Genomic DNA, 27,986 nt, shown 5'->3' on the forward strand with positions numbered 1-27,986 from the left:
AATTTTTCCTCTGAAATTGATAGTTGTGCAGCTATACTTGAAGGCCTGACAGTTCAGGAAGCCGGGGTGAGTAGCAAGGAGCAAGTCCCTGTAGCTCAGCTCCCGCCATGTGTTCGCGATCTGGTTTTCCTTCTTCACAGGCACGTCCCGTTCGGTGTGCGGCACCCAACGCACGTGGAGCACACACAGCCGATTCCCCCGGGGCACGTGGGGCCAACTGGTAACACACCAATATCTGCACCCTCGTGTCCTCATTCCTGCACTCCCTCCGTCTCACCCTCAGAAGCCGCGATTCACCCGGGAACAATCCCACCCCAACATGGTCCTGAGCACCCAAAGTACTTGCTATTCGGAAGATCCCAGAGTACCAGCACTGCAAAGGCGGCTACCGCACCAGACAGCACCGACAGGAGACTCCGCTAGGTCATGCCCTGCAAAGTCTGTGTCAACAGCTTCTAAAACCATAGAGGTTTGGTACTTACAGGTGGACCTGAAAGAGAAGAAAAACAAGCAATAATTAATTTTTTAATGCAATAATCCCTAACAGGAAGGCTACACAAACACATTGTACCCTCTTTTGGGGTTGATCGTGATGCTGCTCCCGTTTGCTGATGCACTTTCACCATCTCCCTGCTGATTAATTAATGTATCCCTACAATTAGCAGCACTGCTTACAGTCACCAAAAGCGTATGGCAGCTTCAGAAAGCCCTGGGTTGGGAAGGCCCCGTAAGTCAGGCTCTCAACACTCATTTTTGGTCCTTTGGCACACAGAGGATGCCTCCCTGACCGTGATACACCGAGCACAGCAGACTCGTCACTTGTATGACTCCCTGCCACATCTCACCTGCTCCTCGAGTGTCCCTGACCGTGACGCACTGAGCACAGCAGACTCATCACTTGTATGACTCCCTGCCACATCTCACCCGCTCCTTGGGGCTGACAAAGTTGAATATGGGGAGGCGAGAAACCCTTTGCTGCCAAAATGCCCACACGTTTTCCACCAGCAGCAATGATCTTGTAAAGGTGTGAAAAGGCTAACGAGGAAACTACATCTATTAAACACACCAGGTACCTTTTCTCTTTAGTACAAACAAATTTTCCCCTTTGCTTCTGCCTCTGTTCCCATAGGAACCAATCTTCCTCTTTGGAAGAAATTGCCTCAAATCCTTTGGGGTTCTTTCATTTTGGAAAGCCTTTCGGAAGCTGCCGGTGTACAGTACTGCATCTCCCTTGTACACAACGACATACAGCATATATCAGGGCTCAAACAGCACATCTCTTTCATCAGCTCCCAGAAAATTCCTCAAAAGCCTGACAGATACTGTACATATGGAAAGAAACCCCTTGACTCACTATTTTGCGGTTTCCTCTCTGTGGGAGAAGCAAGACACACCATACAACTGTCAGGGCTTTCTACATTTTCCATACTTTAGAGACACTGATTTTTTTTTCCTTTACATAAAAGAGGTGTGTTGCCAAGAAGTGAGAGTAAGCAGTGTAACAGGCGAGCTGACAGATCACAGGCAGCAGCCTCCTCTTTTCACGGGAGGAGGGTGTCCCGATGAGCACCTGCAGAATATGTCGTCACGCAGAAAATGCCCCTGCCTGAAAGTACCCAAAAGAAATAGGACATTTTTGATGAACAAACATTTTGTGCCTTGGAAATTTCACACCTAGCGTGACTTCTTCATACCAGGGACTACAGCAAATGGTTTGGCTGTCAAGCTTTGCTGATCAAAAATTGCACTGTCAAATGCTACTCTTCAACTTTTGCTCAGCTTTTGTCATAGTTGATCAAAAAATGTTACTTCTAAAGAGTACCTTTTGGGTAAAAATAACAAAATAAGAAGGTTTAGCACCTTCGTGGTGATCGACAGTGCTACAGTCAATATGCACAGTCAGAATACTCAACAACTCCAAACAGCTCTGCCCAGACGTAGGACAGGAGCTCAGGGGAGACCTGGATTTGCTTGGTCTGGCGACCGCCTGTCATCACTCTTGATGCTGAGGTCTCTATCCCACATGGTATGCCAAGGTCAAACAACAAAGGGGTCTCTATCAGAGTTCATTTTGGAGGGCAAGGTCAAACTCAGATGCAGGAATCCTAATTTTTGCCAGACTAGGAGAAAAAAAAACAGTTTTCAGAGCCTGGCTTGGATGACAATAAAGTTCTGTGAGAGAACTGTTTTGGAGATATCTTGTTTCAGAGTGAGCGCCCTGTCACAAGGTCAGTGCTTATAGCTTGCCAATACACAGACTTTATTTCCATTAGCAATGCTATAGACCCTTAATAACCCACCTACCCGTCTGCGTGGGTTCGGGGCACTCGCTGATTGCATGAACCAAACTGTTCAGCTAACGTTGAAAGGAAAATTGAACTGCAAGCAAACCTTGAGCCATCCCTGCCTTTCCAGACCAAGCGCAACCAGACAGCAGCACAGCCTGTAATGGTATTGCAATGCTGCTGAGAAAAATACATAAGCTTTTGTTTGCTCCAGAAGCTACGTCCGCAGAGCAGAGTAAATCAGCAACGCAGGCAGCTCTGGGGCCATCGGGCCACACACCCCACACAGATCAAAGGCAGGAGACATGTTGGAGGCCCATCTTTGTTATATGCCCTCTATAAAATTAATGGTTATGAGAAGGAAGGACTGCACAGTCTTGTGTAAACACACATCAGCGAGCTGCAGGGACACAGCCGTGGCTGCAATAAGTCAGGCAGTGGAGACCATCCAGGGACTGGGCTTCAAGTGCCAGGGCTGCTCGTGTGACCCAGGAGAAAGCGAAGCCCTTGGATGTGGTCACTGCTAAAAGCAGCACAGGCTTGCATGGGCTGGAGAAGGAAAGAAGTGAAATAATGCCTCAGCAAAGTGGATTTGTAATGTTCTGTCATGGTGATTAATGAGAAGGCCAAGCAGAGCTTCTAAAGAGGCTTGGTCTTTAATATAACAAGAAGCAATTTAACGCACGTTAGAGGAAGGAGCAGGCAGAGGAGGGAGGGCATCCTTGCACCACTGCGCTCAACCGCTGCAACCATGGGTGGCCGGCCTGAACCAGCCACTCCTGGGCAGCACTGGCCACGCTGTGCACAGGGCTTGTCCCTGGCCAGGGGTCTGGCAGAGCTGCCCGGGGCTGGTCCTGGATGCTGGCAACCCTGTAAGCCAAGGGAGCAAACCTGCAAGTCAACCAGGCTGCACAGGACCCTTCATGAAAGCACTGTGAACTGCAACACAGTCACCTCAACACCACTGCGTATTGTCCCCCATTGCTCCCATCTCCTGCAGTCCCAGACAGATTGGGGCACCGGTGTAGAAAGAGGCCTGATTGCCTCCAGATGGGCCAGGTCTCGATGCTGGTGGACTCCAACGAGCACCAAAAACATCCAAGAGTCAAACACCTCAACAGCCACAACACAAATCACACCTGTGAGGGTTTCTCTTCTTGATGTTGCTTAGATGGGCTAGATCCCCTTTCCATAGACAGTCAGCAGAGAAGGGACAATGAATCAACAGAGCAGGGATCAAAGCTACTGCCATGGATGTTTCTAAGTCTGTTTCATAGCGAAGCCCAGCCAACAGACAGAGCCAGAGCTCCCAGATCGCCAAATTCCTCAGCCTTGCGCAGAACAGGGAGCCCACATTTGTAATTAGCACCTCCAGATCCTGCGTGTTTTGAACCTGATCTCACCAGGACCAGAGCGATGCTGGTGCTGGCGCACAGGCTACAGCACGATCATCCACCCACGACGGGCAGCTCAGGAAGCTTCTCTGCGTGCCGGCGCCTTGCTGAAAAGCGCTGGAAGGCTATAAGTGACTGCGATCGCTGTTTATCCAGCTGCGGCGCTTGTCGAGCAGTGGGGGACAGAGGAGGAGACGGAGCAAACGTGTCAGGAGTGGACGAGTGGGAGGAAGCAGTGGCCTCCTGCAAAGAGGAGAACTCCAGAGCACCTTTGAAAACGAACATTATGAAAACAAAGAATTCTTGTGAGGGTACCCGGGGTCCCTCTAAACACAGGGCCTCTGGAAATTAGCACCATCTGTGCTGTCCCTTCTCAGCTGCTCTGGCTTTTATACAGATAGGAACTTTTCTTTAAAGAAGCTCTGCCTTTCCTGCAGCCCAAATAAGCAGCCCTAGTCTGCAGACAGGATGAGTCCACCTTATTGCACACAGAGAGGGGACACACCTGTGATGAACAGCAGAGCCCTCTGCTCACATATCCTTCCTCATGGCTCGTTCACCCAGTAACCATCCAAAACACAACCGCAATGACCATTTTTTCCTCGCCCACACAAAGAGAGAAAAATCCACCCTCCACGCTGTAGCCTCTTCAGGCTCAGAAGAAAGGATGCTTAGTTTTTTAAGTGGGTCGTATTTATCGTAATCTAGAAAGTCCCACATCCCAAAGTCTCAGACCTTAAAAGCTGGACAGTATCAGAGGGTCAGTGTGGTGTGAGACCTTCTGCTGATGGCAGAGATATCCCCCAGCTTCACAGACAGCGATGCTCTCTGGGCTGATAGGACCATGGAAACCATCCCATCCATTTAAGGGCATTTCCTGATGTCTGGAAAAGTGTTCCATCTTTAAAGGCTCTCAAATGCTGCTGCTTTTTTCTTCTCTAACTTGTTGGATTGGGCGGTCCGGTGTCCGCAATGTGGGTGTCTTCCAGCTGCTCCAAAGGCATACATACAAAGGATTTTACTTTTTTTTCTAGTCTATAGCATACACAAGACAAGAAGGATGGAGAGGGAATATAAAGATGTTACTGTTGCTTCTTTGGGTCATCCTCACTACACACGCAGGCAGAAGGGGAGATGCAAACATGTAATTCATCCCTGTGAGGAAATCCAGCCATTTCACAGATCCAGAAGGCAGCCTTAGCGAGTTAAAGAGATACAGTTACTTCCTGACATTCAGGACTATGTTAATTGATAGCAAGATAGCTGTGGCTAGGGAATTAGTTATGAAATGCTGATTAAAATGTCAGCAGCCCAAGCACAACCTTAGCCGGGGTGGCAGGGAGCCCCTCGTTCACGGCCCCGCTGGTGTTCAGCACAGCGTGACCACATTTTGGAGCAGGCAGACCCCAGTTTAGGTGCATGGAGTCTGGTTTGGCGTCTCTTAAAGACTGACCATGCTGCACTTTCCATGCAACAGATGCAGGGTACCCCTAGTCTTTTGGAGACCTCTTCCTTACCGCCATCAGGGGACAAATGGTATGAGGGGAGGTGGAGGTATCATTAACTCAGAGCTGCAAACTGAAAGGCAAAAACGCCACACACCTTGACATAATTCAATGTTATTAGTTGTAGGGGAAATTAAAGACAACAGAAACACAAAAATAAGAAGAACATCTTCAAACAACAGTGATTACCCAAAGCACACCCTCCAGAGATTTTGCTTCAGGTGTTGTCAGCAACAGACAACAATCTGAGTGCGTAACTCACTCCAGAGAGCAGGAGCCCCTTGCAAAGGCAAGGCCCCTCTGTCCCCAAAACATCCCCTCTCAGCTACAATCACGCAGGGAGCCAAGAGGTTCTTCAAAAGGATTGCAGAAATGTTGGACAGCAAAGAGGCTATCAGGGTTTCACTGCCAAAAAATGCCACTGCCGCTAAACCGAGGCACCGGGTTATGCCAGTCACTCAGGCTTGCCTCTGATATCAAACCCATGACATCATCAAGACTCGGCAGATAATATCAGCAGCTGTTGAGGATAAAAGTCACTGCCCAGGCACCCTGAGCATCCCAGCACAGCACCAGCACCGGCCCTTGCTGAGGAGAAGGCCTCCAGCACAGCAGCAAGAGGAGAAGTCCATGGGAAGTCATTCCCAAAGCGAACAACAAGGTGGAGTCTCACAGAAAAATTTACAAGATTAAGCAGCATTCTTAAAAAGAAAAGAGAGGGGCTGATAGCAGAGTTAAGCCACAGACTCTAACCGCATCTTCCAGCATCCGCTTGTTTCATCCGCTTGTTGTCTATAAGAACAACAGGAACCACTCAGTCTCCAGAGCCGGAAGAATCCAATGTGGAAAATCTGTGCCACTGGCATAACCGCAGCAAGCCCATTAGGCAGATTGAAGCACTCAAAGATGCGGGTTCAACAATAGACAAACAGAAATATTCCGACAAACATTTGGGAGAGCCCCTCATGAAAAAAAAGGGCAGGAAAGGGCCAGGAGCAGATGATCCACATGGTGCTGGCTGTACCCGGGATGAACATGGCACCTCCGGCACTGCTGGGGGAGAGACGCTGGGATGGCCAACTCGGGGCAGAACAATGCTCGTTTCAGGCAGGCATCCACGGGTCAGCAAGCTTTTTCCAAAAAGCAAACAATCCCATTTGTCCCGGCCATGCTGAAGCACTTAGCACCACAGAAAGCCAAGAAAACAGGGCTGGGAAAGGCCCCCAGGGTCAGCTCGCCCGGTGGGGTTTTGCGCTTCAGATCTGGAAGGGCCCTCGGGGATTTCCAGTAGCCACGTGGACCCCTGGATGGTAGATTGAAATCAGATGGTGGCAGGCTCAATCCACCCCATCACCTTCTGCCAAGAGCCAGCGTGCCCCGGGCTCCGGCAAACCACCAGCTGGAGAATGCTGCTCTTGGCTGTCTCCCCTTTCTCTTTCCCTTCTGCCTCCCCTGAGCAAACCAAACAGAGATTAAAGGATTCCTGGAGAATGAGAGGGACACGAGATTGAGGAGGGAACATCTTCAAAACAACCAAAGGGAAAAAAGGGCTCTACCTAGCCCCATTTGGGCAAATATTTCTCTAACCTGTTGCTGTCCTCTGGGGATGGAGACACCGCACTCTTCCCTGGCGATCCAGTCCAGGCAGTACCCATGCCCTGACTCATAAGGCCGTATTTATTATCTTTCTTAGAGACTACCCAAAGTTTCCATTGTTGTTGTTTAAGTCAGTCGATGACCTCTGATGCACAGCTAACTCAAAGAACAGCTTTTCTTATTTCTCTCCTTTTTGCGGTTACCTTTTATGTGTTTGAAGTCTGCAGTCCTGTTCCCCACAGTCTCCTCTTGTCTTCAGACTAAACAAAACCCAATTCTTCCAGTCTTTCCGCAAAGATCGTGTTTTCTGGACCTCTGTTCTCTCCTGTCACTCCTGCTCAGCTGCCCGTTTGCCTCTCGAAGTGTAGTTCTCAAGTTGCAACCTGCTCTCTGGATCGCTGTGTGAGTCAATGGCAGAAGATGTAGTGCGTGTTTACCTCATCCACTGGGGGAAACTGAGTTCTTCCCTGTCACCTCCTCTGCCTTGCCCTTGTCTTCTGAAATGTCACTGACAAGTCTCCTCAACTTCTTCCCCAGCTCTTGCTGCCCAGGGGCACTACCCCACTAATTCTCCAGCTCCTTCTGTGTTTTTGAAGTCCACCTCAAACACCTTGGAACTCTTAGCCTGAAGACACACATGCCAATGCAACGAGCTACCCCTCCAACAAAACCCCACTCCTGACAGAGTAGATGTTTGATAGTATCTCTGCAGCTTCCATCCTCCATCCTCTAACACAACCTGTTCCATGTCAGGAATACAGAGGTGGTTTCTGAAAGCTCTGGGGATCCAGACCCATTTGAAAACTGTAGCTTGTTATCCAGGAGAAGTCTGATCGTCCTCCACCGAGCAGCTGACTGCTGCTTCAGCACCGGGTCAGGCCCTGCACCAGTCCTGGTCCTCAGAGAGCTGCGGAATTGGGAACCACAGGGAAAAACTGGCCAAAGCAAAACACTGGTGGATAAATATCCCAAATCCACGGCACTTTTACTTCCTGCTGAAAATTACAATCCTTTTTGTAACGCGGTTGTCTGTGAAAAATAGAATGTTGGGAATTACTGTAGCTAATAATTATTTAAATAAATTATCTGATCGTGCATTTATAATGCAAATGATACATTTTACTCACTTGTCAAATTGCATAGATTCACTTTCCTCCCATATTATTTTTGCAATTAGCAGCTGATTTTACTGTCTAGTGCACTGTTATATTTTTCCCCCCTAACCCTTGTTATTCTTCCCCCTTTTCCATCTGCTAAGTCTTTTCTCCTTCCTTCCTCCTTCCAAAAGTCTTAGCAACTTTTACAAAACAGCAGATTCTGTCACCTACCCGGGGAGGAACAAAAGACCATTGTCTCCAATTTATCTTTTAATAGACTCCTTCCTCAAATGCCTCACGAACTGCCAGTACTGCCTTCCAGACCCTGTCTCACACCCTTTTGCGTTATGAAAAATGTTTGGGAGGGTCTTTCCTTAAACAGAGACATTTTTTCCACCCCAGATGATTGATAGCTCCCAGTTACCACTAATTACCCTATCAGCAGTTGGACATGAGCCTAGCCACAGAGCTCTTCCTCCAGAGGCCAGCAATGCATCCCTGTCGCTCGTTATCCTCTTCTTTAAGGATGGAACAAACTGATTAATTAGAGGCACCATAAATTGTCCCTTCAGGCTCTTTCCTGATGTGCTGCCTTGCTTCCAAACAGCATGTGGAGGAGCACGGGGATGATGCAGGGCTTTCACAAGGCAAAACACGATGGGGTTTCTGAGCCCAAGCGGGTTTGCTCAGCATGTTTTATTGCACAGGAAGAGGAGGGTATTCATCCATTCCTCCAAATCTAGCTGATGCTTTCCTAGCACATCTCAAACTGCAAGACGTTTGCTTAGCTTGGCTACCCCCAAGCTCTGCCTGTAGAAGCCAGGCTGGGGCAGCACGCACACATGGACACAACACGCCTTGGCTAATGGGGATGAAAGGATTCGTGGCTTTCCTTACCTAGAATGAACTGAGCGTGCAGATCCCTTCCCCAACTCCTCCAGTGCCCGAACCAGATGCTTTGCACAGCACACACGATAGAGAGAGCCATCGGACTGGAAAGGCAGAAAATAACCCCAGCCAACTGCCACTTCCCTGCTGAGCATGGTCTGGAAAGCACCTCTATCCTCCCATCTCCTCACTGTGGCAAATTTGGCTCAATTAATAAGTCTGCTAAACTCTGTCAGGAGCTCTGTCTTGTTTGAGATTGAAAGATTTTTCATATTTAGGCACACAGGTCGTTACTTTTTAAGGTAGTGGAAGATCCCTTTATAATCTTGAGAAGAAAAGAGAGTGCAATGAAGATGGAAAAAGAGTTATTTTGCCCTGTCCCCAGAGCAGAGAAAAAAAATAACTTAGGAAAAAAAACAACCAAGTTTAGAAAATAGTTTCTGTGAAGCTCCTCCTCATGGCCAAAAGGAAAGGCCTTGAGGGCAGGATAGGAAAAGGGCATTATATTTAGAGAGAAACTTCTCCAAAGTACACGGGGTGGCTGGTGAACACGTGCTGCAAGGACGCATGCCTGGCAGAAGAATGCTGGGGCTGCTCAGCCGCTGCTGAAATGTCCCCTGTCCCACCGAAACAGCCAAGCCCTCCGTGTCTGAGGAGAAAACCAAACAAAGAGCAAAGAGAAAGAATGAGGTCCGAGGTCTGCAACAGTTTGCTGCATGGGAAATGCACATGGAAACACCCATGTGGAGGAGGAGGAGGTGATGTCTGAGTGCACGCCAAACCACGTGGGACCGGGGACAGTGCGTGTCCCGCACCAGCCCTCAGTCCAAGAGCCACATGTTTGCAGCTTCCTCCCCTAAAGGACCCGAGAACCACTTCCCACCGCTGTTCCAAGAAACTCCAGGACCCCTGTGCATTAAGAGCCAGGTTAATGCATAGGGATCTGTCTGGGATGGCTTAGAAATTCAGGGAGAGAAATAATTCAGAACCTTGCTCCATAACTCCTATCTCCCTCCTCCTGTTTCCCCACAAAAACAAACAAACAAACAAACAAAAACCACACAAAAACCAACCAAACAAAAAACACAAAACAAAATCCCACAACAGACATTTGCTATAAGCACACAGGTCATCCATAAGCAAGAGATCACCACATGCGTGAATCGCAGGTAAACTAAGAAACATAAGGCTACATCTTTCAAAAAACCCTATTTCTCTCGCCTTCTCATTTCCTTCTGTTCTTAAGCCCACGTTAAATCACATTGCACAGCGAATGCCAAACAGTCTTGCAATATCCCGGCTTCTCCCCAGGTTTCAGACGGGTCAGGGCCGGGTACCTCGCTCCCTGGTGAGCCGAGGGCTGAGACGCAACTCCCCTGTGGGCTGTGCTGCAGACCCATAGCTCTGTGGGGTGATTTTGGACTGTCAACCCTTCTTTCACCTGTGTTGCACTTGTATGTAGTTGGTTTTAAGGAGGAGTTAATCTGCAGGCAATGGTTGCCATTTTGGGAGACATAACTACTCCCTCTTTGCTGCCAAAATCCCTCTAATAAGGAGCTAATATTTAAAAGCTAAATTAAAAAAAAAAAAAAGCAGAAAAAAAGAAGTCCCAGCCCATTGTGTGCTTCAGCTCCATTAGGGATGAGGCCAACGCACAACTCCCAGCAGCTGCTGTTGCCTCCAGCCACATCTCCTCCCTTGGACAGCAGCAGCAGATGATATAGGAGGACAAGCAAAGAGCAGACACTGGGATTGGGCTGCGTCCACCCAGCGCCGTGTCCTGGTACCAGGTTCAACCTCAGGGAGACCTTTTCCCAAAGGCAAAGCACAGCACACAGCCCTGTGGTCCTCTACCTGCTGCTGGTTGAGCCACATGGCACTTAGAGCCCGTTGTGGACGGGATGGCTGGGTGGTCCCCAGCGTAGCACACATGCTGCCCGGAGCAATACCAAATCATAATAAACAAGTTCCTCACACAAAGCTCTGTCAGTTCAGATTCCAGTTGGTCTGATACGATCTTCTCTTTGAAAGAAAGGAAAAAAAAGCAAAGCAAAAAGAAAAAAACAGGCATCCTAGGGGAGAGGAGTGAGGCAAGCGATAGATTGATACCGCCCATGTGTGTCTCAGCCCCCCAGCGTGGGGAAAATGTGCTGTTAATCAGCTGCCTCCCTGAGGAATACGCTGATTTAATTACCTCCTGCTTGCACAGTCCAGCTGCGATGCTGCTCGCCCAAGACATCACATGAGGAAGAAACAGACACCGAGGCTCAGCAGCCAGGCTGGAACGAGATGGGTGAGCAGAGCAGGAATCACCCTGTCCCTGCTCTGAGGAGTGAGGGGGTGAATCGGTCTGGAGAACCAGACCAACGTGTAAGCGGGCTGCCTCCCAAACCCATCTGTTGCCACAGGCACTGGAGAGGGGATGGATGCATCAAGAAGCCGCCTTTCCCCTGTCTGAAGCACAACACTGCTTGGGTGAAACGCAGTGAAGACATGCAATGGGCAACAAGGGGAGAAACAGACAGATGAAATCAAGATGTTTAATAGGTGTCACGCCACAGCCCCCTCCCCTCACTAGCTGCACGTGAGCACATCTCTCCAACCCTCCGACTGCAATGCCACTGGTATTTCACAACATTAATCAGGCAAATATTTTCCAAGACTTATGTTTTACAGTGCTTCTGAATGTCAAAGAGGCAGTGCACAGAGGGGCAGAGACCTGGTCCAGGTCCTGAAAGGGGAGAGCTCCGTCAAGTGCATCAGCATCAGAGCGACTCACTGGACAGTCACTTCAAAACAGCTCCAGCACGAGATGCGAGTTGCTGCTCTCCCACCTGGGGACACAGCCGGGATGTTTAATAATTAATGTCTGTACCCTTGCCTGCAAAGGCCGGCGCGAAAAGCGTCGCTGTGTCTTTAACTGCTGTCAGTGATGGGAAACTCATTGGAGTGTGTGTTCGGAGGGGAAGAAGGTTAAGATGATTAACTGGTGCTAACAAGTTTAGGATGTGGAAAAAGTATTTTCTTGGACGTCCATCAAAGAGGGGATTGAATGTTCCCTGGCTGAGGGGGGTGGGCAGGCAGGAGGTATGTGTTTAACAGATGAGGTTTCTGCGTCCCCAAGCCTGCTCAGCCCCGCATGATGCAACCTCTCCCTTTTAAATGTTGCCTCTCTCCCTGTCCCGTCAGCCCTACCTGTGGCCTCAGCCTGGCACGGGGGCTGAAAGGCGATCTGGGGGAAGGAAAGACGCCCCTCCACTCTTCCTGTTGATCCACACCCCAGGACACCCTTTGGGCACTGGTGGATCAGCCTGGTCCTTGGTCCCCACCGGCCGGGGCGAAGGCGCAGGCAGATGCCCGGAAGAGCCAAGAAGGAATCAGGTATCATCACACCGAAACTCGACGCCCCAGAGAGGAGAGCTTCTCCTGGGCCTCTGGAGCCCCCCTGCAAAACCCCACTGTCTGCCACACTGCAGGGACATGAACAGAGCCATCCCTGTCACTGCCCAGGCCAGCAGTGCTTTTTACCTCCCCACTGCCCTCGAGCATGCAGCAGCAGCTGACATTAGCATCAGAGCAAAGTCCCCTTGCAAACAGCTTTGGAGCGAGCCACTTGGCGCCTGCAACATCTCCCTTGGCCCATCACGGGTATTTTCTGTGCTCTTTGCCGGCTGGCGGGCGTCCACGCTTTGCGCAAGGGTCTTGGACGCCGCCGGGCACCATGCCCTGCTGTCGAGCCAGGCGGCCGGTGCGCCTTGTCCTCATTCCTCCGGCCGCCGCAGAGCTGCCGGGACGGGCAGCACACGCGAGACCCACGTCGTGGGGCCGGATGTGCGTCAGCGACTGACGCAAACCAGCCCGGCCATGTGCACGCAGCCCAGGCCTGGGAAAAATCCTCCGCCCCGGTAGCGCGCTCACGCTGAATCAAAGCCTTCGCCGTACAGTAGCAGCACAATGTGCTTTTCGGGTTTCCCCAGCCAGCTGGGATGTTTTTGCCTTGCTTTGTCAAGGCACTGATTTATGCCCATATGTACCATATACATTGTAAACACAGGCACGCAATGGTGTAAACACTTCTACCAAACATGTGTACACAAACCCGTCAAATATGCAGCAGCTCCCTGCCGCAGCCTTCGACACACGTCCTGGGCGCCCCACAGGCAACCTGTCAGGCCCCGGTCTGTGGGTGGGTTGCCATTCGCCACTGGACCAGTTATTCGGATATGGCCTGGCATGGATGGCAAAGGTCACGGTGGGACTGTTGCCTGATATAAATCGACGCGGCCACAACACTTCTCTCCTGTATTAATCAGTGCTTCGGGCTGGAGCCCGCCGCAGCGGGTGTCTGCTCCTGTGCAGTGCTGTACACACTCTCCTCCCTCCAAATCTTCCTCGTGCATTTAATCCTCGACGTGTTTCTCTGCACCATGCCCTTGTCTGGGGAAGAAGTTAGTTTATACCTGTTTTCGGATGGAGGACGGCTGTAACAAACAGTCAAGGCTTATTCAGGGCTGGGATATAACATTCTGGATACATAATATACAGGCATGATTAAAGTTACTGCTTGTGCCACCAGGATTCATGCAAACCTGGACACAAACATTCACAGTTTGCACCTTTGGGGAGAGCTCATCTTCCAGAGGAAAAGAGCCGCAGTAATTCTGTGTGTTTGAGTGAACTCCCTCCCACCTTCCAGCCAGTTTAAAAAGAAAAAAGATTAATATAAGAAAGCACATAAAAGGACAAAGAAAGGAGCCCTGGGGCATCCAGGAGACAGGCCTGAATGTGGCAAGAAGGAATTATACAAACAAGTAGCCGGGTGTAAACAAACAGACCAGGCTCTTGCACAGCACTTGTGCCCATCATCATGCCCCAGTGCCTTCCCTCTTCAATGCGTTGACTGTTTCTGACCCTATCAAGATCAAGAGGAAAAGGGAGAGATTTTGCCTTCCTAACTCTACCAGCGTGGTAGCACCATAAGGATGAGGAAGCTCCTCAAGACCTTTGCAACCCAGACAGTGCTCTCAGCCCTCCTGGTCTGCACTGTGGCAACAACAGCAGGTCCATTAAAATCAATTAAATACTCCTTAATAAAGTCAGTGTAAATCCCAAATGCAGACTAAGCCAGATGAGCTGATGCTTCAAGGGATAAGAAGCATCCTTACTCCCTCCTACCATCCCTAAGCCACAGATGTGGCCACCTCCAGGTGACAAAAGCCAAGGCGGGGATGACTCCTTGAGCCACACCAGGCAGTTGTATGGGAGCACAGCTGCCTACGTGTTCAGAGAAAGAGAGTTAAGCGACCAAACAAACTGCTGGTTTGTTGTTTTTTTCCTGAATTGTTCATCCCCATCTATTCTGAGCTGCTCACAGAATCTGTGGAATTCATTGTGTGGTTTGCATCTTCAAAACAAATGAAACAACAGTATGTCTAAACCAAACAAACCCAACCCAAAACACAGCCAGCAGGACAGGGTGCATGAGCAACCTTCGAGCCTGAAGTGTGTGTGCACTTTGGAGGGCTCAGAAAAATGTGGATGGGGGGAACATATTTAAAATTCAGGGAATAATAGAATTCCCAGAGAGATTTCTTATAAAGAAGGGGGGGGAAGAAAAAGTATTTAAGCAATGATTATGCTGCAATTTTGCTTCCAGACGTGCCATGCCATGGGGATGCCATGCCAACACGTTGCATTTTCTGACACAGGAGGTGCTGTTCTGGCTCTGGTGCTGCCAGATACCAGCCACAGCGGCCCGGGCACTGCTTCCTGCAGAGCAGCCCGGCCACGAGGGCTTTGCCACCAAAATCAAGGGGAAAAGGCAATTCAGAGAGTAAAACACTTTCTGCCAGGAGCAGCTGCTTGAGACAAATGTCCTTCTTTTACTGATTTTTTGGTTAGAAGTTGTCAAGAAGCTGCATTTAAACACTTTGAAAGCAGAAATCACCTTTTGCATAGTCAGCACGGAAAACCATGCTGACTTATCATCTTGAAAAGGAGCCAAACACAAAACCATAGCATTTCAACCAGTTCAATGCACCTCCTGACAGGAAGGCAATGGGGACGAGGGTTTAATTGCGGACTCCTACATTGCATTCTGCCTGGCTCTGGACAGGGCCACCGACACAGCTTGTGGCTGCCAGTGTTTAAACAGCCAGAGTGACCCTTCCACACCTTCACCCAACGCCAGGGACCCCAAACACCTTAGAATCATAGAATAATTTCCATTGGAAGAGACCCTCAGGATCATCAAGTCCAACCATAACCTAACCAACTCTAGCACTAAACCATGTCCCTAAGAACCTCGTCTAAACACCTTTCAAACCCCTCCAAGGATGGTGACTCCACCACTGCCCTGGGCAGCCTGGTCCAATGCCTCAGAACCCTTTCCAGGAAGAATTTTCTCCAAATATCCAATTTAAACCTCCCCTGGTGCAACTTGAAGCCATTTCTTCTTGTCCTATCACTTGCCCCTCTCCAGGCTCACCAGTGTGTTCAAGACTTTTAATCTCATAGGAGCTCTCAGATCTGTCTGAGCAGCCACAGCAAGTGGAACAAGGACCATTTTTAAAGCGACAGCAAGAAAACATGAAAGCCATGAAAACCACCTGGCAAGAGGTGGAGCACCCCAGCCAGGGTGCAGTGTGGGGGGAGCAGGCAGGACTCGGGCACCAACCCTCTTTCTGATTCACTTTCACAGAGACATTTGGGGAGGAGATGAGATCCCAGGGGAGAAACAGATGCATCCACTTGGATACCTGGGCCAAGTGTGCACACCATGGAGCCCACAGTCCTGGGGTGCAACTGGGGCCAACGCTGCATCTTTGCTCCCACAAGCCACCCTGCAATAAGGGAAACAGCAGCGACATTTCTGGGTTGCGGCAGCTCCTGCTGGTATTCCTGTACCATCAATTGGAGCTGAAAAGAGTGGCCAAACAGCTTTCCCTGTGGCCCAGGCTGTGGCAGATAGGGGACCGCCGGTGAGGGTTTGTATGAGAAGAAATGCCCAGTGGACATTCCCTTGCAAAACCTCAGAGACATTCCTGAGAAGACCCCAGTCCCTGGCTAATGCCAAAACCCTGGCAGCTGCCCCACACCCACCCCAAGCCCCTCTAACAGCAGAATTGTGCAACTTCCCTCTGAGCACCAGTCTCGGGAGCCCAGGGGGCCAGAGCTGCCTCCTCCCGCAGCCCAGCTCCCTCCTCTACCCGAGCGCTGCTGCAGGGAGGGATGGAAAAGCCATTGGGCATCCCTCCGAGCTGCTTCCCCGCTCGCACAGCGAACCGCCTCCAGCACCGTGGGCTCCCGACCTGCTCAAGGAGAAACCGGACCAAAACAAGCACTGTGGGGGCAGAGGGAGAGGAGCCAACCTTGTGTTTTTTTAGAGGGATATTGAAGGCTGGAGCAGAGAGCCAGCAGAGTCGAAAACAGCCATATGGGGACTGTGAAAATAGGAGCTGAAGAGAGGAAGATGGGAAAGGTCTCATAAAGAGAGTCACAGCATATAAACCACACAAGCGCCTACCTCTGCCAGGAGAGCTGTGAGAGGGGGTTTTGGTGGTGACCCCTGGCTGATTGAGACTGTCCAGGCAGACAGGATCTGGATTGGCAACTAGATCAGTATTAAACCAGGAAAGCTTAGAGTTTCACCCTGCCAACCTGAAACGCAATGTTTTTCCCTCACAGCACTTCGTTATTATGTGGCAGAAATCGAGGGAGGTCAGCTGGCCACAAGAGGCTCCTCCAGCCTCAGGTAGCTCTTCCAAGCTCTCAGCCACATCCAGATCCCACATGGAAAAGAAACATTTTCCTCATCCGAGCAAAAGCCATGAGGGGAAGCTCGGTCCTAGAGATCAGACCCATGGTCCCACCAGCATGTGCTCAGCCCCAGCAAAGTCGACAGGTCTCATCCTAGCACGTGAAAACCTTGGATCGAAACCTGTGCTGAACTCCCTGCTCGTGGTCAGCCCAGGTGAGGTGCAGGTCTAGGAGTGGAGAGCAGCTGGTACAGTCATTGCTGCCGTTGAGGCTTTGAGGGCCTTTCCCAACCTGTCCAAAGATCAGCCTTGCAGATAGTGGGGACAGAAGGGATCGCACGGGTTATCTGTCAGATGAAGGAAACTGAGGCGTTAATTGTCCAAGAAGACTGTGCTAACCTTGTGGGTTGTGTCCTCCCCACTGAGAAAGACCTCTGAGCTCAAAAAGCACAATGCCAAGGAGCACCATCTCTCTCGCAGGTAGTCACACCCAGCCCAAGTGATCTGAAGTAGCAGCTTCTCAGCTGAAGGAAACTTTTATTTCCTCCTTATCAACTCTATAAATACAGCTGCACTGTTTTCCTGACCATGTTATTCCTACGGTCCTTATCATGCATGCTGAGATAGCTGCAGCACAGTCACACACTTCAGTGTCTTCTTGCTCTACTATTGCCAGCTTTTCCAAACCATTTACATTCACAACCCCCTGTGTCCTGAAACTCTTCTATGGCAACAGCTAACCCTGCCTGGGACCTCCACATCCACACTGAACAGGTCAGCAAATGAACTTGTCTTCCTTTTCCCCTTCTTTGCCATGCAGGAACCTGGTTCACAGTTGGGGATGAACTCAAATGTCGCTTCTGATAAACATTTATTTTTGGTGAGGAACACACGTGTTTATAGGCAGTGGAGCAGACCAGCAAGAAGCACCGAGCATGCGTCAAGCCTTGCAACATCTTGACGCTTCTCAGTGCTTCTGAATACCTTGGTGTCCCGCAAGGGTCACGTTGTCTGGTCCTTGGGGCATTTTAAACACAAGGGAAAAAAATGCATTGAGGAAAAAGATTCTCAAGGTCTAAGGAAAAGAGACCATGTGGAAACAGCATGACAGTGTTTCCAGGTGGCCTGCATTGCATCAGTCGGGAGACCAAAAGGAAACACCCCGCAGCAAAGGGCCTAAGATGGGACAACGGCTGGCTGAAGGCACCTTCATTTCTGCACTGCCCACAGAAAATCAAGAATTCACCTGCCACGATTTCAGCTTTGGACCATAGCTTCATTGGCCTCGCTGGGTTAGCTGGCAGGGTGGAGGAAATGTTTACAAATTGTTTCTGTGTCAAGGGATATTTGATGGATACTAGCAAGTTTGACAAGTAGAAAGGAAACCTGAACATTTCAGGTATTTATTTTTCTCCCGAATCAAAGCTACCCTTCGAAAATACTATGAGCTTAACAGAACAAGAGAGCACCTAAGCACTGTGAGGAATCCAGCACCAGCTGCTGTCACGGCTGCACAAGGGCTGAGGTATCAATACCCAGCTATTACAGTCTCGATACTGAAATACTTGGGCAATTCATCTATCACACACATGGTGTAGGGGGCCACATTCAGACCTCAAAAATCAGTGAATCTCTGTTTTCTCTGCTCTGCATTCAAGTTCCAGGTTTCCTCCTCCAAACTGGCTCAAAAGCACCAGGAGGATATTCATTCCTGTGGTTGTATGGCATTTATACGTCAAGCCTAGGAAGGAACTTGAAAATGGAGTAGTGCTATGATTTGTGTTCCCATTGAAGGGAAAAGGTTGAAATTTAAAAACAGCTGAACTCAGTTTTGATCTGATGGTTGGAGAAGAGACACTTAGAGGACATTTTATTTGTATTGTCTTCTAAATTGAAACCAAAATAGTTCTTGTTGCTTCTTTCTGGGACTAAATAAGAAAGTGCAGCAGTCCTGATCTGGACTAGTCAAATCATACATTTTCCAATGTTCTACAAGTCTGGATCCTGGATTTTAGTTCTTTTCCGTCACAAATCTATATAGCTTTACCTCTTGCTTTTACAAGCTGCTACCTTACAAATCCGTTTTAGTCTGACAGGAGACCATATCTCTTAGGTTTGTGCACAGGCCTAAATACACCAATTGCAAGACATTACCTGAAAAAACACCCCCCTTCATCATTTCATCTACCATTATCCCACTGTTGACCATACTTAAATACACTTGGATACAGGCATCACCAGACACTGTCCAAGATCTCGCACTGGGCACCAAGAGAACCAAGGAGAAACCACCAAAAATGGAAATGCTGCTTTCAGATCTCATCCAGACACAACTTTCCTCACCTCCTTCTTTTACAGATGAGCTTCAGCTACTCGGTTTGGATACACACATTCAAACTCTCCCAAAACTTCATCAACTTTGGATATAAGTGGTAGCTGGCACTCCTCTGATTTTTCTCTACACAGTCAAATGCATCAAAAGACAATGAGGAAGGCTGCATGATTCACAGTAATGGAATGAAATGCCATTCACAAATGTTTTTTCCGTAGCAATTTGTCACTTATTGTATTGAAACCACTTCAGAAGATGTGTCTCAAAGAGCCTTTTGATACTAGAATGATTAAAACCATAATGCAATTAAGCAATCCCATAATATTTCTGTACGTTATACGAGCAGGACCTTGAGTGACCACCTCAGTCAACCCCCTGATATATGGCCGCTTCTAACAGAAGGCTATTATCCTGCAAGATGCCTTGGATAGTTGTATAACACCAAGGAATTCAAATCTTCTCACCCCAGAGGCATTTTGGCTCACTAAAATTTGACTGTCCAGCTTTGGTGTTGGGTCTGGCCCATATGTCTCAAACCTTCTCGAGTCAGCCAAGCAAGATGCACCTCCCAAAAGCCGTTCTGCCCAACTCCAGAACTGATGTCTGAAGTTAATGGAAACATTTGCCCATCTGGATGTATCTCTCTGTATTGACTACCTAGATGTCTGCCTGAACCTTCACCACTTTTCCTGCTGTTTCTGTGATACGCAAAGTTAATATTTACATATGCACCCAGTTCATTGCACACATCTCCATATTGATTTCCTATACCTCAAGCACACTGTTACACAAGTATGCATAACTTCGCACTCGTATATCTTAATGCATTCGTTGCATGAAAAGAGCTTTCAACAAGATGTAGACACAAAAGGCCTTTCCAAAGCACCGGCCACCCCAAATTCCTACCTGCCGGGCAGTTGCATCGCTGGTGTGTGTCTCGAACTTCTCGATGTCTCGGCAAGTGGAACTTTAATTTCTGCCAAGGGATGAAAAAGGGCAAAAGGATTCATTAGTATTGTTGAAACCAAAGCCTCAAATTCTTGGAAAAGCAGGACTGGGGGATGCTACCCAAGTAGAGATGGGAGAGACAGAGCAGAACAGTTTGGGAATGAAGCAAGGCATTAAAATTCATAGCGTTTAACTAGAAATGTGGGGTTTGATTGGAAGCAGGCTGAGGAAGTTTCGTAATGGCCTCCAAATGTGGTCCTCCTGACAGGCATTACAAAATCAAGAGCCACCAGCAGCGAATAAAGGGGTGACTGCGTCCTCACGAGAAATCTGCGTTTCTCAGAAGAGCCACTCGGCAGATGAAAAGCGGAGATCTGACGCAGGTACCCTTGCCCCCCGCGGCAGGTTTCCCATGCTCACAGAGACACTAAATGGACAGAGGGGTCCCACTGAAAAGCTGCAGCTGAAGGTGGCCTGAAAACAGCATTTCCTGAAACCTTTAGAGGCTGAGAGGCTTCACTTTTCTCCAAACGCAGAGCAAGGCAAAACCTTCCAAAAGCTTCCACAAGGTGGAATCGCATCAAAATGTTCATTTCCAATGAGTCTGGGTTTCCAGTGGGGTCAGTGTGTTGGTCTCCTGCTCTCTGGCCCCATCTCTTGAAGGGGCAATTCAGTCCACCAGAGGCCACCGCATCTTCCCTCACTGGAAATGTCATTGAAATTGACCCATGTCCTGAGCAAAATGCACTTTAGGGACAGCATCCCCACCACCCCTCGTAAACGTTTCTAAAATAACTGTGATTTAGTGAAGAAAATGCAAATCAACCCAAATAAGTTATTCATTAATGCCTGTGAACCGCACTTGGTTAATGATTTGAGATGATTTGAGAAGACTGAGCCGCCAGGATGCTTGTGCTAATGAGTCCCTCCCTCTTCCCTTCTAACCTGCAAACTCAACTGCCCATCCCGGCTGCATCTTTTTGTTGTCTGACTCACTTCACCACTGGCACCAGCATTTCAGAATAAAGAGCCTTACGTTTGGCTCAACAAGCTTTGCCCAGGATCACACAGAAGTGGTGCGATCTTCACAAGTAAGTGAGCACCTTCTTGCAAGAAGGCATCATTTGGGGGAAAATTTCATTTAGAGAGAAAAAAAAAACCCAAAGCAACATGTTTCTTCCTGGGATGAGGGAAGGCAGGGCTGGCTGGACCATTTCCATTTTGCACTGCGAAAGGACTGCCTTCCTCATTGCAAGGCAAAAATCAGTGAGGGCTGTTGTGACTGACTGGAAATTGAATATTTTCAGGGCTCTTTTGTTTGTATGGTAGACCAAAATGTTTTGATAGCGAGCTGATTGGATATCAGGGTGAGGAGAGGGTTTCACACGAGGAGAATTGCCAGTTCCCATGCAGTATTTTATCTGTGTTTACCCTCTCAGTTTAAAAGCACAGATATGTGAATCTTTGGGCATGTTCCCACCCAGCTGCCACCCCCAGATGGCTTCGAGCACTTCTAATGGTCAAACATGGGCACAAATAGGACAGCAGAGCCTTTATTTGGATACTCGCGCTGGTATGTAGACGCACACGTTCCCATTTCCATCCACACGTGTGCCAACCAAAACGTTTGAACACGAGACTGCCACATTTGGGTGGGGGGTTGCCATGTTTGGGAACCGGGCTTAGCACAGGGAAGGGGTGATGGTTCAAGCAGGCAGGAGCAGAAAGGCATTTCCTAACCAGTGAGCGTCTGACGTGCTGCAGCAGGACCCTTTGTGGGACAGAAATCTGCAAGAAAACACGCAGCAGATGCCCTCCGCTGCTCCCCCTTGGCCGGGCAGGGAAAGGCAAAGTTAGGGCTTGCTGTTAGCAGCTTTGGCTGGGTTGCTCTGCCAGCGTGCAAGGAGAAAAGCAGCATAACTGGACTTATCAGAGGAAGTGATGAGCCAGTGGGACTTGAGCGTGACCGGGAGAGGAACAGGAGCAATAGCATTTCCCCATGACTTTATCTCCAGGGTCGAGGTGGTGGAAACACCTGGAAAATAGCCTTCTCAAGGGTGGGAACACGGCCCTGAGCACCAACACCATGCATCCATCAGGCACCTACTGTCACTGAGCATTTTCCCCATCCCTGGCCATCACAGTGCCGCCCCGGAGCCCAGGAGCTCTGCACATCTCTGGGAGTGCAGAAGGCAGTGGTGCCGTGGGATTGCTCCCCATCAGTGGGAGGCAAAGCCTAACGGGAATTTCAGAGTGCCTGGAGTTCAGTTTCCTGTATAGTCTATTAACTAAACATTGGCTGCAACAGAAAAAAGCCTTGGCTTCTGGAGACCTCAGTTCAACTCTGGGTTCAGACAGTGAAATAAAATGAATTCCTGGCCTTTTCTGCTTCTCTCATTACTACTGTGCAAAATACCGCCTGCTCCAACACAAAGAGAAAAAAAAAGGGGGGAGCTTTCATTTATGAGTGGCCTTTCCAAGAAAAAACTTCCATTCCCAAGCAACAGAAGACCATTCATTTTCGGGCAAGGTGGACTTCTGAAAACTAAAATAATGCCATCTCTGGGAATCTAGTGGGCTTGATCTCCTTTCTAGGATCTTGGGTTTGCTTTCTCACCTGAGTGACATCTAGAGAATTAAGCAACAGAGCAGCATCTGGCTACTTCTTGCCCTGGCAGAAACACTGAAAACGTTTCTTATAGAGAGGATCAGCTTGTCAGCATAGCCTGCTTGCTCTCACCTGTTACCTGCATCTTCCCTCTGTACATATGAATATGGCTGAATGAAGCTTTTGCCAGCACTGGGGCCATGGCTGATGGGCTCACGTGTGAGGACTGTGCATCTCTGTGTATTTAGGGAGCCATCACACATTGCTGAGAGCAAAAGAAAGGGGAAAGCCCTCTGTCTGCAAGAAGGCTTGGGATCAAACACAGGCTGGCAACAAGCAAGCCAGCTTTTCCCGTGGGTTTTGGTAACTTGCTACTCGCATGACAGGGCAGGGCTGGCTTGGGTGGACAGGGCACGGAAAGTGAGACCTCCTTTGACATTAGACCATGGCAGTGGCCTCCTAAACCTTGCAAGTGCCTATTTTGGACAGGCACTTGAGATTAGGTGAGAGAGAGGGCACTTCTTCAAAGAGGGCAAATTAATAGCTCTTTAGCAGACACAGTTGTTTGCAGTCACTTGGGGAGGTGAAATCGTTTCCCACCACTATCTCCAACAGCTAAAAGAAACACATTTCAAATAGATAATCTATTACAACCATCAGGAGGGATTTCAAGGGCTGGTGGTTTTGTTAGCTCTCATTGCTTTATCTCCGATTTCGCTGTTTTTTCTTAAAGGCCTAGCTCTCAGAATCGCAAGACCATGTGGCACAGAGCAAAAGCAAGCCCTCCCAGATGGAGCAAAAAGCTTGGAAATAACACCATCAAGGTTCAAGGATCGCAGGCAGCTGGAAGGAAACAGGACTTGGCTATCAGCGGAATTAGAAGAAAAACAACAGATTTCATGATTTCGGGGTGAAAAGCACTAAGCTGGAGATGGGAGGCAGGGGATGCTCAGAGCAATGCTGCTGCCCTGGGAAGCTGAATTCAGAATTCGGCAGTGCACTTCGAGACTCCAAAGGGAAAGAAGACAAGACAAAAAAGCTTTAAGTTGGGAGGAAAATGGAGTTTTCAGGAGTCCCTCCTTTACTCAGATAAGTGAGGAAAGTTCCAGGGAAATGAGCCCATAAGGAAAGCAGTGAGGATCAACGCTCCCTCCCCATCCACAGCACAGCCCCTGAGCCCCTTCAGCATCACTAAAGACACAAAAAATACCTTCAACACACCCCCCTGGGAGGCTAAGCCACTCATCGCCGAGCAGAGGGGCAGGGGATTTTCCCCCAGGCTTTAGGGGGTAACTGCTGTTGGGTTACACACACACATACATTTCTATCTCTACAAGCACACATTCTGTTTTCTGCTTTTTTCCTAGCGGCAGCAATGAGTCCATCCTCCTCTCCACCCTGCCAAGCTTTTTGCAAGCAAAATACTACCAAACGTTACCCAGCATGAGAAAGGACCTTGTTTTCTTCTTTGGAAAGCTTTGCCATTTCTGCAAATACCAGTAGTGAGCTTATCTGTAAACGCCATTTCTACAAATGCCCGTAGTGAGCTTATTTGTGCTCTTTGCATTAATTTCTGATGCCCCACAAATGCAGAGGAATTCCCAACACAGAGCTGAAGTTCTCCCTGAAGTACCTGCTTCTGGTCTGTTCTGCACAGATGATTTTGCAGGAAGACTTAGTCAATCTGTGTCTGGTAGACAATTCCCCTCTGGTATTGCTGACACCGGGCAGAGGTTCACACAGCAGCAAGTGAAGCAGCACTGGCTGGGCTGCTTCTGGGAATGGATCTGCCACCCTCTCCTTGCTCATCCTGGACCGAGTTGGAAACTCTGCCACAGCCAGCAATGACTGATCCAAAACTGGACTCCACGACCGGGAAAATATCCCCACCAGCTGGCTTTAAATTGATATTTTAAACAAACCAACCCATCTCCCTTCCCTCCCAGTTTGCTTTATTTTTGTTTGTCTGGAAGAAGGACACCTAACAGGACTCTGGCATTTTTCAGTGCAACCTGTCCGGTGTCCCCACAGCTGCTTGCAGCCCCCTGGGGACTTCTGGGGCACATCTGGGCACAAACGTGGCACAGTGTGGAGGGCACCACACACTCCAGCTTGGAGCACACAGAAGTATGGATTTTGAACATAACCTTAAAGCTCCTCTATCAGCCCTCACAGACTTCTTCATGTCCCTCCAACTGATCCTTCACAGCCACCAGAGGTAGAAATGTGTTCTTGTGCTTCCCTCACTTCCCGCCTCCCTGCCCAGCTCGTTCCAAAGTGAGAGTTTCTTTAAAGCTCTGCTGTTTTGTGATGGATAACACTGAGCTGGCAGCTGTGAAAAGCATTAAAGTCAAAACACCAGGAAACTTTGTGAGGATGTGGAAGTGAGAGGCAGTGAGGGTCTGAGCAGGGGGGGATGAACAACCCACTTTCACGTCCATCACAACAAGCCCGATCACCTCCCCTCTCCTCCCAGTCCTGCTCAGCACTGTCTCTTGCTTTCCTCATTTTTCTTCTCCCATCCTTTCCCCATTCCCCTTGATCTTTCCTGTTTTCCTCCATCCTTCTTCTCCCTAGCCAGCCACTGCAGGAGACCCGCACAACTTAGCCCCGCTTCAGACCTGATGCAAAGGAGGACCGGGGGGACTTGTTTTTCTTTCCTAAGCAAAAGTCCCATCTGCCACCCCACCATCTGTCTGTCGGCAGCCTCCGGCCCTGCACCTCCAGCCGTTGGCCCACACCAGTGTCTCTGGGTGAGGTCTGGAGGTCTGAAAGAGCTGTTTTAGGGGCCAGGGGCAAGCGCTGGCCCCTCAGGTGGTTCCTGCCCCACAGCTGCTCCCCGCAGTACCTGCAGGAGTGTTGGGGCCAGTCCTAGGGGCTCACGAGGGGCTTCTTATAAAACAGGGGAGCTGCCAGGCATGTGGGCATCATGAGAGCCCCGTTTCCTTGCTAAGCCGGGCTATAAAAAGGCGGAAAGGTGCCGTGGTCAGCAGAGCCAGCAGGACACAGGGGGCCATCCGGCCCCGGGCACGGCTCCCGGCAGGCATCCTGTAGCACTTCTCAAATCACTTGGTAGAGATAAACTGCGACTTCCCAGGAGACTCGTGCCAGCAGCAACAAGAGGAACGCTGCACATTATCCCGTGCCCGATGGTGGGGAAGAAGGCCCTGCACAAGGGTGCAAACACCCGACACAGGTCCAGCCATTTCCAACAATTCTACCTCCCCAAAAAGCTTTTCTCTGTCGGGTGTTGATGCATGGACCCTATCTCCCCGTTATTCCTCATCCAATGCGACCACTCAAAACTACATCCCTCAGAGCTCCTATGGTGTTTCCTAAGTCGAGGTTCACAGCTTCTGACTACAAACCCAAATCAGTCCAAGGACTGTTCCCACGAGACACATAAACAGTAGCTGAGCCTGTCAGCTGTAGGTTTGTCTCCTCACCACAAACCTTCACTGCTCCTAGGAGGTGTGGGGGGGTCCCCAGGTCCCCCTGGGTGACAGGCGGCACTGCTCCAAGGCAGGTCCCAATAGTCACCCCTCTGATCACCCTGCTCCTTGCCTCGTTTGGCAATAGTAGTGCACGAGGTTTTTTTCCAGACACGAACAGTTTCTGGGCTAGCCCCGGGGATGTCTCTAGCCTATCTTGAGCCAAGGCTGGAGTAAACAGAGGAAAGGAAAAGTGAGTGGAAATGGCCCCTGCCCTGAATCTCACTGCTGAGCCTCCCCTAGAGCCATGAGAACAGGTCAGTGTGGACCTGCCTGGAGAGTTTCAGAGTTGTGAGGCACCATCTGCTCCCTGATAGATGTCAAAACCACTTCAAAGCCCCTATAAAGTGAGGAATCCTGCAGGATACTTGCCCTACCCAGGACAGAGGAGCCCAGACAGCCCCCAGCAGCACCAGCACAACAAAGTAAAAGGTACCAGGAACAAAAATTTGCACTTTGGGGCCCTTTTCATCAACCTGCTGAAGCTCAGGCTTCTTCAGCAGCAGCTCTCCCCCTCCTCAGAGGAAGAGCCCGCTAGCTCCAGTCCAGTTTGAGTGGATTTCCATAGCACAGCCATATGCTCTGCACTGATGCTCTGCCAGTACCAGAAACTATCCTGGCAGTGCCCATGTGTCTCATTTTCCCGAGCTAGGAGCCATGGAAGGGGCCATGGCTGGCACAGTAGAGAAGCCAGTCCCTCGTGACATAGGTGTGTTTGCAGCTACCTCCTCCCATAGCCACAACGGCTGTGATGTGCCCCACCTCTCCTTCTCCCGGGGCTCAAACCGTCACTGAATTCCCAGGTTTAACCTCTAGCTCCAACTCTTTCGGCAGGCAACACCACCAGCCGCTCTTCCCTCCCTGCCAAGAACAGGGAAGAGTTTTCCCCTTTGCAAATTGCAGTGTGGGTTGGGGCAGAGGGAAGCAAACGCCGGGTGGGTTTGAGAGGTGAGAGGGACCTGAAGGCACAGAAAATTCAACCTAGCAGCATCACTTGAGCAGAAATACATTTGTAAAGGAGAAAAAAAAAAAAAACACAAAACAAAACAGACAATGTGACTATGCAAGCATGCACATGCCTAAAACATAGAACACCACAAAATATACATGCAAAATGAAAGGACACCGACCTCATCAAGCAGTTGGTCAACTCTTCCCAAAATAGCTGTCTCCATTTGGTCTGCTGAGAGCCAGGCAGGGAGCTGTGCGGGTCTGTCCACTTCTAAGTGGGACACACGGGACTGCAGATCGGAGGTCCGAAAGTACAGCAGGAGGCTCAGCACCAGAGAGAGCAGGGAGATGCCAGGCAGCCCCGAGCCCAGCAGGAGAGGGAGGCGGCAGCATCTCTCCCCTTCGCCGGTCCTGGGGGGAGCCACGCACCCCCTGTCAAAAGCTGCTTCGCCAACACCTTCCCAGCTCTTCTCCTCCAACATTCCCTCCCTGTCCTGAGAAACAATAAATAAATAAATAGAATAAATAAAGCCTCGCTCCTACTCCAAGAAGCACAATCCAGAGGGCATAGAAAAAGAGCGTCCAAGGGGATCCCAGTGCCAGCAAATGACAATTAACAACAATAATGACAAAAGTGGATGGGGAAGGGGGGGATCTTTAAAAAATAAAAACAAACCACACACACAAAAAAGCAGTGCAGAAAAAAGGATCCAACTGCAGCAAAGAGTGGGAGAGGGAAAAAAATACTGATCAGGGTTTTGGGGTTTTTTTCCTCCTGTATTTCAGTCTTTTGGTTCTCTGGTGGGTTTTTGTTTTGTTCTAAGCTGCCAGTTTCAGTTCCTCCGCAGACCGGCCAGGAGTTCACACATGAAAGTCCCCATTAGAGAGCGGTAATTCTCAGCTGCTCCGGCGACGCTATGCTCTGGCTGATCGTGGCTCCCCTGTAACATGACACACTCCAAACGAACGGGGCTGGGATGAGCGAGCTCTGCGGCTTCCCAAAGTAACCTCCTCTGCTTGCTCGCTCTCTCCACCTCTCCCTTGCTGCATGATTTATTTATTTATGCAAAGCACTGGGGTGGGATCGGGCAGTGGGACGCCCCTGTCCTGCTCGGTCCCCAAACCACCTCTCTG

At 49.6% G+C, this 27,986-nt stretch overlaps 1 protein-coding gene across 1 annotated transcript; it reads right to left on the bottom strand.

The window, feature by feature from the left end:
- On the bottom strand, positions 1–27,986 carry LOC139828537 (collagen alpha-1(XIII) chain-like). Its single transcript, XM_071811636.1, has 4 exons — positions 27,536–27,986; positions 27,032–27,346; positions 19,761–19,830; positions 1–490 (listed from the first exon to the last, which is right to left on the bottom strand). The coding sequence occupies exons 2-4, from the start codon at positions 27,332–27,334 to the stop codon at positions 456–458; spliced, it is 408 nt and encodes a 135-aa protein (XP_071667737.1). The 5' UTR covers positions 27,335–27,346; positions 27,536–27,986; the 3' UTR covers positions 1–455.

The sequence above is a fragment of the Patagioenas fasciata genome, chromosome 8, assembly GCF_037038585.1.
Source record: "Patagioenas fasciata isolate bPatFas1 chromosome 8, bPatFas1.hap1, whole genome shotgun sequence".
Taxonomy (NCBI): Eukaryota; Metazoa; Chordata; class Aves; order Columbiformes; family Columbidae; genus Patagioenas; species Patagioenas fasciata.

Bases quoted from the DNA above. Each gene is read 5' to 3' on its own strand.
- LOC139828537 (XM_071811636.1), bottom strand. From the start codon at position 27,334: ATGTTGGAGGAGAAGAGCTGGGAAGGTGTTGGCGAAGCAGCTTTTGAC. The intron at 19,831-27,031 runs GTCGGTGTCCTT...ATCCCTTGGCAG, and splicing joins TTGACCAACTGCTTGATGAG to AAATTAAAGTTCCACTTGCC. The intron at 491-19,760 runs GTAGGAATTTGG...CTTCTCTTTCAG, and splicing joins GCGATGCAACTGCCCGGCAG to GTCCACCTGTAAGTACCAAA.